At 35.4% G+C, this 9,586-nt stretch overlaps 1 protein-coding gene across 1 annotated transcript; it reads left to right on the top strand.

Annotated features, from left to right (window-relative positions):
* The first annotated feature begins 1,311 nt into the window (after window positions 1–1,311).
* LOC106131414 (spondin-2) lies at window positions 1,312–9,387 on the top strand. The gene is made up of 9 exons (XM_060950099.1): window positions 1,312–1,561; window positions 1,832–2,016; window positions 3,578–3,798; window positions 3,957–4,163; window positions 4,706–4,912; window positions 7,381–7,641; window positions 7,910–8,133; window positions 8,262–8,415; window positions 9,298–9,387. Coding segments are annotated over exons 1-9 (1,551 nt in total). The 5' UTR covers window positions 1,312–1,559.
* Window positions 9,388–9,586: the final 199 nt, after the last annotated feature.

The raw sequence follows: 9,586 nt of genomic DNA, 5'->3' as shown, positions 1-9,586 counted from the left end.
AGTAGTAGGATTCATCTATCTCGAAGTAAGTTAGAGACCTGTGTTACATGATACTTACTCAACGATACTATAGTTTATAATAATTACTTACATAGATGAACATCCAAGACCCAGGCCAATCAGAAAAATAATGTAGTGTAATGTAACCAGTGGATTAATGATGGAAATAAAAGCTATAAAGCAAATTAATACAGTTAGCTATTGCAACTTAGTACCCCTCTATACTGCACCAGTAATGCAATGAACTGCATTCGGCATATCATTCAGTGACCACTAATTACTACGGGACATTATTCATTGTCACACAACGAAATGAAACGAACACTAATAGTTTATTAGTATTTATTTCTTTTATAAACAAAGCTATACCATGCGGTTTTCGGCACTTTGTATCTTTCCCATGAATGTCGTAAAAGTTAAGTCATGTCAAGTAATGTGATTTTTAAGAAATTACTTCCTTTTCGAATAGTGCCTTTGGTTCCCAAATTTCAGAATATCTGTTACCCACGACTCACCAGCCTTAAATCTCTATTAATTTTGCTTCTATCGAAGCTACATTTTAAGTCGCAATAAGTGTGAGATCAAGCTCAGAAATAAGCTTTAGCGAAATTACCCTAAAATGGAAACAAAGTACAAAACATTGCCCCACTACCAACTCGTCTCAGAGAAATATGTGGTAATTCTTTGGATTACAGTACAAATGACGAGGGTGTGCAAGTATAACTTATATAAATGTTCGTGTAGGTGTATGTAAAAATATGACCCCATGTTCATATAAAAAAACAAAGGGACAAGTTATTTTGCAGGTGTAAGTATCTTCGTGTATTTATTAGGCCCACTTTACGACATCAAGATGTTTTACTAAGTGCTTAGTTTATTAAATAGCTTAGATTCATCACGTGACAAAAATTCCTCGTGTCTTCATTCAAGCCATTTTAACGGCTTACTGGATTTTCACCTAGGGAACTGTGGGGCTCCATAGTGTGCCAACTTATTAATGTTGTGATCACACTTCATTGTTTATTGTCATCCACACAAAGGTTCTCTGCTTAACCTATTATTAGACTGTAAGATAATACAATAAGCATTAATTCCGCTTGTTGTACCATACAGATTGTATTCCGCACAATAAAGTATAAATAAAAAAAAACATCAGTAAGTTATCAAACCTAGATCCCTCCAATACTGGAAAATGTAAACAACCTTACCATATCTAAATTATCAATTCTGTTCGCTTTTTATTTTATCACCTGGCGGCGTGCCAATAGACGCTTGCCCCGTTTATTTTCGTTTAGTTTCAGAGACCACGTTTAGTAGACGCGATAACCTAATCGATTCCTGCGAATTGAATTTACACCGAATCCCTTGAGAATCAGCCTCCATATAGGCATCGAGAATCTAAGTTTATCGGCGCAAAATCGAATGAGAGTTATGGACGTAGTGGTGTGACATATCGTGAAAATGTACGAGTGAAGTGGAATTGAAGTTGGGAATTTTAGTTTTATTTACTGGTTTTTTCGACATTCTACTCTTCTCTGCTCTTACGGGGTCGGCGCGCGATGTAAGTTTCTATATTATTATACCTCTACTACTTAAGTTTGCTGGATTCTACCCTTTGATTATATTTATTACAAACTTTTATTGACTAAATATTAAAAAAGGTAAAACTTTGACCCTATCCTACCAAATAATAAAATTGTTTTGTAAATAATTAGGTATCATTTAAATCTCTTGGCGATCACTTCAAAAATAGTTTTTTGAATAATATGAATGAACGCAGAATTTAAATTTTTGCATGTTAAAATATATGTTTTATTATATTTTTCCACAGGTATGCCAAATACATATATACCTTATTTATATTCTGGACAACTTTCAAAGTCGGTCATTCAGAAAAATGTGACCAAACTCCGAGGAACTCCAGAGTGGGGCCGAGTGAAAACAACAACTTATTTTCACTAACTATTGAAACTGAAAAACATTACCTGGAGTACTTGCCGGATCAGACCTATGTCGGTAAAATTTGTTCCACGAATTTATTTCACGTCTTTATCTCTTACGAATTAGTCAAAGCCTATATATGACTTGGAGGACATGTTCGGCTGGATTGCTAGATAGAATTGAGGTTCGCCTTCATTCATTCATAGTGATAGTCATATATAGTGACAGGTTTCTTACTCATCGGCTGAAAGAAGTACACAATGTTTATAAACCTCGAACAACTAGATTTCTTCCTATGAACGTGGTACCGTGTGGTTCCCTGCACTTAAGAATAGGATCACCCTATATCTTTCGCATGGATGTCGTAAAATGCGACTAAGGCAAAAGCTAATTAACTTGGGATTCTTCTTGTACGCGATGGGCTAACAACATGTATTGTATTGAATGTCAATACAATTCAGTCATACAGCTGAAGGTGGCCTTTCAGTCTTTGCAAGACTATTGGCTCTGTCTACCCCGCAAGGGATATAGACGTGATTATAGGTTTGTATACATTTTACTTCTGTTCGAATTAGCAAGTTTAACTCAGTAACAACATTCTTGAAATGTTGCACTGCAATGTCGTAAAAAACTATTTATGCGTCAAAGAAACCGTCAGGCGTCCATGGCGTATGGCATTACGTGACAGCGCGATAAAAAAACGGGTAGGATACATTGTCTATAAAAGCAACAACCCCTATCATATAAATACAAAATTTGTTTGGTTATAATTAAGTTTGATTATAAGAATTCAGCGGTAGTAAATAATGGGTGAATAATAAACATTTTAAACAAAAAATCTCTGTAAATTGTATGCGAATAGCATAAGCTTAAAAGCGATATGTTTTAAAAGCAAATTGGGAATTATTAAGATTGCTTCGGAAAAATACGACGTCATGTCATATTCCCCGCGTTTTATGGAGCCTTTTTGGCGAGTGCCGTCCGAACATAAACAAGTTTTGATGCTACAGCTTGATGTTCTCCTATACTTTTGTCACTAAAAACAGGAATATTTTTGGTGGCTTTTTTTGGACAAAACCACGATTTGAAATGAGTAAGGTTCAGATGGTGATGGAGTCTCTTCGTTAGAAAACTTAACTTATACTCTAGATTCATAGAGTTAGGAGCACATGAATTGATAATGATCTTACATATTCAAATGTCCAAAACAAATCTGTCATATCAAAACTGATCTGATGCATTTTTGGTTTGCTAAAATTTGGCATAAATGTATACGAATTTGATTCCGTAGAAGACTCATAACATTGCTCTAGGCACGATAAAGGTTTTAGTGTACTTTATAATTTATTTATTTATTTAAAATTTTATTAAGCCTCAACGGTCCACCTTTATAAAATTGCGAATAAATAATCCAGTGTCATTTAAAAGTAAAAAAAAATACACAAATGTTTTATTCATAGACTAGACATATACGTATATAAGCCTATTATTTCAATTTGATCACAACGGGAACGTCCTGGTCAAACTAATGAAAAGACTGATGAATATGAATGAAGCAAAACAATAAAGTTTCTACCTACCACTGTGGAAAAGACACCGAAATGTAGTATCTTTTAGTGTGATTTTTATCTTACAGTGACCCTAAAGTCCCACAACAACACGCGCCCTTTCCGATGGTTCATGATAACCGCTGAGGACCCTAACGTGGACAGCAATCCTTACGAGATTGCCCCCAACCCGGTCGATGTCGGAAGCCTCAAGATTCTGGACACTGGACTTGGAAGGAAGTCCAGATACAGCGAGAAATGCTCTGTCTCTGTGGAGAACACGGATAATTCTAATAAGTATAAAATTGAGGTAAGAACTCGTCTTTTTGACTGTCACAGAACTTAATTTAAGAGCTTATCTCTTTACAGCTGGAACATTTTCCATTCTGTTCATTTTTCTGTTAATATTAATTGGTAGGTGACCGTTTATACATTAATCTACTTTGACTCATTTTTGATTTAAATCAGATCCACTGGATATCCCCAAAACCGAGCGACATCAATCAAGAGGTCCGCCTGCGAGCCATGGTGGCGGAGAACGAAGAAGTCTGGTACTCCGGAGAAGGAGACGGGAACCTCACAGTCCTCATAAAGAAGGATAGCAGCCGAGCTATAGACAGCCCTCCCACAGAACCTAATCCGACTTGCAATTTGTGCAGCGAAGCAAGATATGAAGTAAGCATCTTCTTCTTGGCGTAAGTCCCGGATGCGTACTCACCTTTCTGTTCTGGAGAGAAGTACGAGGTGCATTTGTGACCACGATCCTGGTTAGGGTAAGTCCAGGTTTTTACACAGTGACGTTCGCAACCTTTGTAAAGGAACCTAATCCATTACATTATAAGGTTAGGTTATCATAGAAAATAAATACAATCATGCTATCCCTCAAATTTATAAGTAGGTACTCTTCTTTTTTGGTTTCTGTTAAAAAGGAAATGCTCAGTCAGGGACGTTTAATGCTCTGTGGTATAAATAGGATTCAAGGTTGGTAGAGTCCTGACCTCTTTTCTTGAATTGTAGGCGAATAAAAAATGTAACTGGCTACTTGTAAAATTAATAAAAAAAAAATATCTGTAAAAAAACATAAGACAACGTTGTTTTTGCCGCCCTTTTACGAAGTTTCTTTGCATAATGTAATGATTATGTAAGTTTCCTAGCATGTAACTATCGCTGAAATTAAAATAATCTCTTAAAATTACATAGCCATTTAAATTTTTTAGGTAATCTTCGAAGGTAAATGGTCCAGACTGAAGCATCCTTATCACTACCCAAGTAAACCAGATGAGAATGGCTACAGTCACATGGTGGGTGCATCCCATGACTTCGACTATACTTTATGGAAGGCTGGACATCAGGCTTCCCTTGGAATGCAGAAATTGGCTGAAGAAGGGGATATTTCTGTTTTGGAGAGGTCTATTATTGATTCGGTAGGTTTTACTAGTTAATTAACTATTTATTTTTTTAGTTCTAATAGCAAAGAATACACTGCTGGTTCTCATCTCATGTATGAGTTAATCATGGGAATGGCTTCTTAACTTGAGTTTCTATATGCCTCCTGTCACTATCTTAATCTCAACTACATCATAAAACCGTCCAGTTGAATGCAACTCTGCCCACCCAGTTAGATACAAAGATGTTATGAATGTATGTATGTAGGTTTTGCGAGAATCATAATGATAAAACAGAAATATGGTTGGTATAAATATAAAATACTTTGGTACAATATTTGTTTATTCAAACTTTGTACGGGAAATATACGGGACAAATTACACAGATTGAGTTAGCCTCGAAGTAAGTTCGAGACTTGTGTTACGAGATACTAACTCAGCGATACGGTAATTTTATAATAAATACTTATATAGATAAACATTTTTTCCAAACTGGTGGCACTTCAATATCAAATTAAAACGGATATGTTTGGATTAGTTAAGGTACAGATTTTGATGACTGTTACTGAGAACACATGTTTTATACTTTGGGACCATCACTGCTTTCCACATTTTCTATTTAGAAGTCGAATAAAATACTTTATTTTACAGTTAATTGGAAGCGCGGAATTCAGTTCATTCGAAACGGAACGAAGCCTAGCGCCGTATATTGCAATTACAGATTTCCTAGAATTGGCTAAGTTAACTTTTTTCTAACTGCTCAATTAAAATATTTTTATCTTAAAAATAAATTCATATTAAACCATATTTTTTTCCGTGATGTACAAATTTTTATTATAAATAATTTGTATCGCCGTCCTCGTGTCGTCATATCGCGAGCAGATTTTCGTAACTTTCAAAGCTGCTGATAAATTCAAGAAGTAAGAAAGAAACCTAATTGAAATAACATTTTAATAGAAAAAATTTGGAAGGCGATAAGAACTATAGTTAACGGTAATAAAACACATAATATAAGAATATGACGTCACGAAACGAAAGCTAAATAGGTATTTATTTTTTTGAATGAAAAATCTGTATACATCAAAAAGTCGTGTTCATACAGTTCACTTTCTAAGAAAAATATAAAATGCTTAGGATAAAAACACTTTACTAAGCCAATTGTGTTTGTTATTGATTAAGATGGCAACATGAAGATTAAATTTTTCATCGCTTTTTCTTGGTATGACACGTACCCGACAATCGACTGGTCCAAGAGAATGTATGAAAAGCGAGTGGATTTTTTTAAGTTACATGGATTTATCCATAGGGACTAATTGTTCAATTTAAAAAAAAATATAACATGAGCATCGGTGGTCGAATGCAAGGTGTCCGGTTAAAATGCGTGATGGGATCCAATACGGGTTAGTCTTTTGGTTAACCTTCAAAGGTTGTAGAGGTCTGATGGGAGTCGCTTTGTGTTCTGACCTTAACTCCTAAACCTGACTAAAAACCCGACTCACCCAATCCAAGATCCATGGTCAAAGGCATACACCGGGTTCCTCTCCAGGGTGACAAGGATGCAACCGGGACTAAAGTTAAGAGGCAGAAGTAACATGCTGAGGGAAATTTTTTAGCCACGTTAGTTTGAAAAATAAATTATTTAAATAATTATAGTTAATTATTATAAAAATAAGTTAAATAAATAATTACATAATAATTTTTTTAACTTATTTATTCAATAATTTTAATTAACTCCAGTTTTTAATACTAAAACAATGTACCTAACGCGCAAATCGTAAACCGTTCGGTCGTTTTGAGAGTAGAAAACTTTTCCTATATCTTTTATTTGGAATAGAATTCTTAAAGTTTGCTCTTACACACAAACAACCCTATTTCATAAAACACATTCCCTGATTTCATGTGACGCCGAGCGATCCAATTGAATTGAAACTTTTGACACCCGTCGCATATCACGTTTCGTAAAAAAATATTAATTTTATATAATACATATATTTATACGGGGCGACTTGTATACCTTTGTGTACCTTTTTTAAATAAATATGTTTAATTAGTAACTGATCTTGGAGACAATGGCAATACTTCGCTTAGTAATAAGTCTTGACCTCACATTTTTCTCTCTCGACCAAAAATGGTTGTTTAGAAATTTGTACTGCGCGCCTGTTTTTGTGTTAACAAATAAACTAAATTATTTCTTCGCCTAAGAGTAGATTAGGAAAAATATGCCGCATGTAGAAACACAGAGTAAATGAACAGTGGAGTGCATAAGTCTGTTCAAAATTTATCATTTTTTTTTAATAAAAATAATTACATAACTTTATCTTAATTTGTAGGCGGATTAACTCTGTTTCATACCCATATATTTCAGGCAGTTCAATACAGATTCACGTTTATTAAGCCTTTGGTTTGGTAATTTAGGGTCTTCTGACTAAGAATACATTATGTTTTGATCAATTCCTCTAGAAAATCGAGATAATCTATGCATCCTTATCGATTCAATTTGTTCCCAGATGAATGAGAGATATGGCACCAGAACCTTGATCAGAGGAAAGAGACGCCATCATCCATACATGTCGGAGCCATCACACGCAATTTTCAGAGTGGATAGGATCCACCATCTCTTCTCCATAGCCGTGGCCATGAGACCCTCGCCTGATTGGTTCCTGGGGACCTCCCATTTTGAGCTGTGCACTATGCATGGATGGCTGGAACAGGGACAAATACCCCTGTATCCTTGGGACGTTGGAACAATGGATGGAGTGTCGTATGAGGTGAACGAGATGTTACAGAATAGTTTAAGGCGTCATATTTCATCAATTTGACGGAGTGATAAAATATGAACTATTATACCTAATGAGGTTCCCCTGGTAACATGGTCATTTAGATCAGACAGGCGTCGTATACCTTTTACCTGTCTTACCCTCTAATGGATTTTGATCATATACTGGTTTTCTTCTCAAAAAAATCAGTATCGCCATAAATAATAAAAAACTTTATCTTGGATTCGTGGGGATAAATTTACTTCTTCCTTTATTTCAGTCGAAAAAATCCAAATCACAAATTCAGGACGTCATCAAGAGAGTTGAAGTGGGATCCTTTAATAAAGAATCACCCTTCTACCAGATGAATTTGAAGGAACTGAATCCTTTCGCTATTCTCAAGGTTAAGAGACTAGATGTGTACCCACTAGTAGGGGAAGATTGCAATGATGTTCAAGATGAACAAGAGACTGATGGCCAAGAAGCTGAAGAGGAAGAAAAAGAGTGAGTATTTGCTTTGTGGGTTATGGTAAAGCTGACTGATAAAAATATCATTGCCAAAATGTCTGAAGTGCTGAATTGAACTGAGTTTAAGGTAATGCAAAGCAAATTTTTTATTGTAATTTTCACAGGGAATCACAAGACGAACCTCAAGTGGGAGAATCAAAGCAGCACTACTGTCGAATGAGTGAATGGAGTGAGTGGTCTCCGTGCAAATCTGCTGACGGAGTCTGTGGTAGGGGTCAACAGATCAGAACACGCAGCCGGTTACAGAATGATCTTAAAGTAAGTGATACCAACCAATAAATAAAAAAAAGACGAATGCAAAGACGAATTATTTTGATAAAGTGAGTGGACGGAGTCGGAAAGGAGTCACTAGTAACAATAGATTATTTTGTAGCTAGGCAGCGCGTTATTTTAATAGGGCATAGCTCGCTTGCGTTAGAAATTGATGTGAGAGGTACTTAACAGGTATTATTCCGTGTACATACATGATACAGCTTAAATTAGGCTGTCATTTGGGCTATCGTTCGTGCGAGTAAATGCTCCACAGTTTCGAACACGTATGCTAAATACTAGGCAAATAACTCGTCGATCGGGAATGTTTAATCGTTTCGGAATTGTTACGCGACATAATCTACCAACGAATTTTCAGCGAATGCATTGACTTTCATAGATGTTTACTTTACAGAGTACCTACTTTCTAGTACTTATGTAGTTTCGCTGCAGTTGATGATGGATATACAAATGCTTTTGCCCAACGCTTCGGTCTCATGGGAATTCTCATAAATCTATCCGATGCGGAATAGATCCTTAGCCTTCGAAAATTCCGTTTGATTTTTGTTTTGATTTGAAATCAGTCAGTCTCCTTTATGTCTACGTATTTTCTGTTAATACAGAGTTGATAAAGTTTCAATCATTCATCCATATAATCATGTCTATATACCTGGCGGGGCAGACAGAGCCAGCAGTCTTGAAAGACTGACAGGCCACGTTTAGCTGTATATCTATACGCATTATGATAGAATTGAGTAGTAATTATTTTTTAAAGTATACACTCTCGAATCTCGAATAATAAATAAATGGAAGGGGATCTTGAAGAAGACGCAACCAGGACAAACAACAGGAAGATGTTAGATACTCATGGGTCTTTTCCTTGTCCCACAGGATCAAGACGTCTGGCGTTACGACTCAACAGCTGAATGTGAAGATCCTAGAACGGTTGAAAACCAGTTTTGTTTCGTCAATTGTTATTAATTTAACCAATTTATTCCATATTTACAATAAATAAAATAAATCTTAAAACTTTGTACTGTCTAACATTCATTCTTAATTTTTAAACGTAATTTATCTATGATAATTATCATTAAGGTATAAATTACATAGGTACCTAGATTAAATACATACTTAAGTAACTATATAATGTAGGCATTCCTAAAAGGTGGGTTATTAAAAG

Source organism: Amyelois transitella, chromosome 20 (genome assembly GCF_032362555.1).
Source record: "Amyelois transitella isolate CPQ chromosome 20, ilAmyTran1.1, whole genome shotgun sequence".
Classification (NCBI taxonomy): domain Eukaryota; kingdom Metazoa; phylum Arthropoda; class Insecta; order Lepidoptera; family Pyralidae; genus Amyelois; species Amyelois transitella.
The sequence above is the reverse complement of the archived record's forward strand: the minus strand, read 5'-3'. Positions and strand labels throughout refer to the sequence as shown.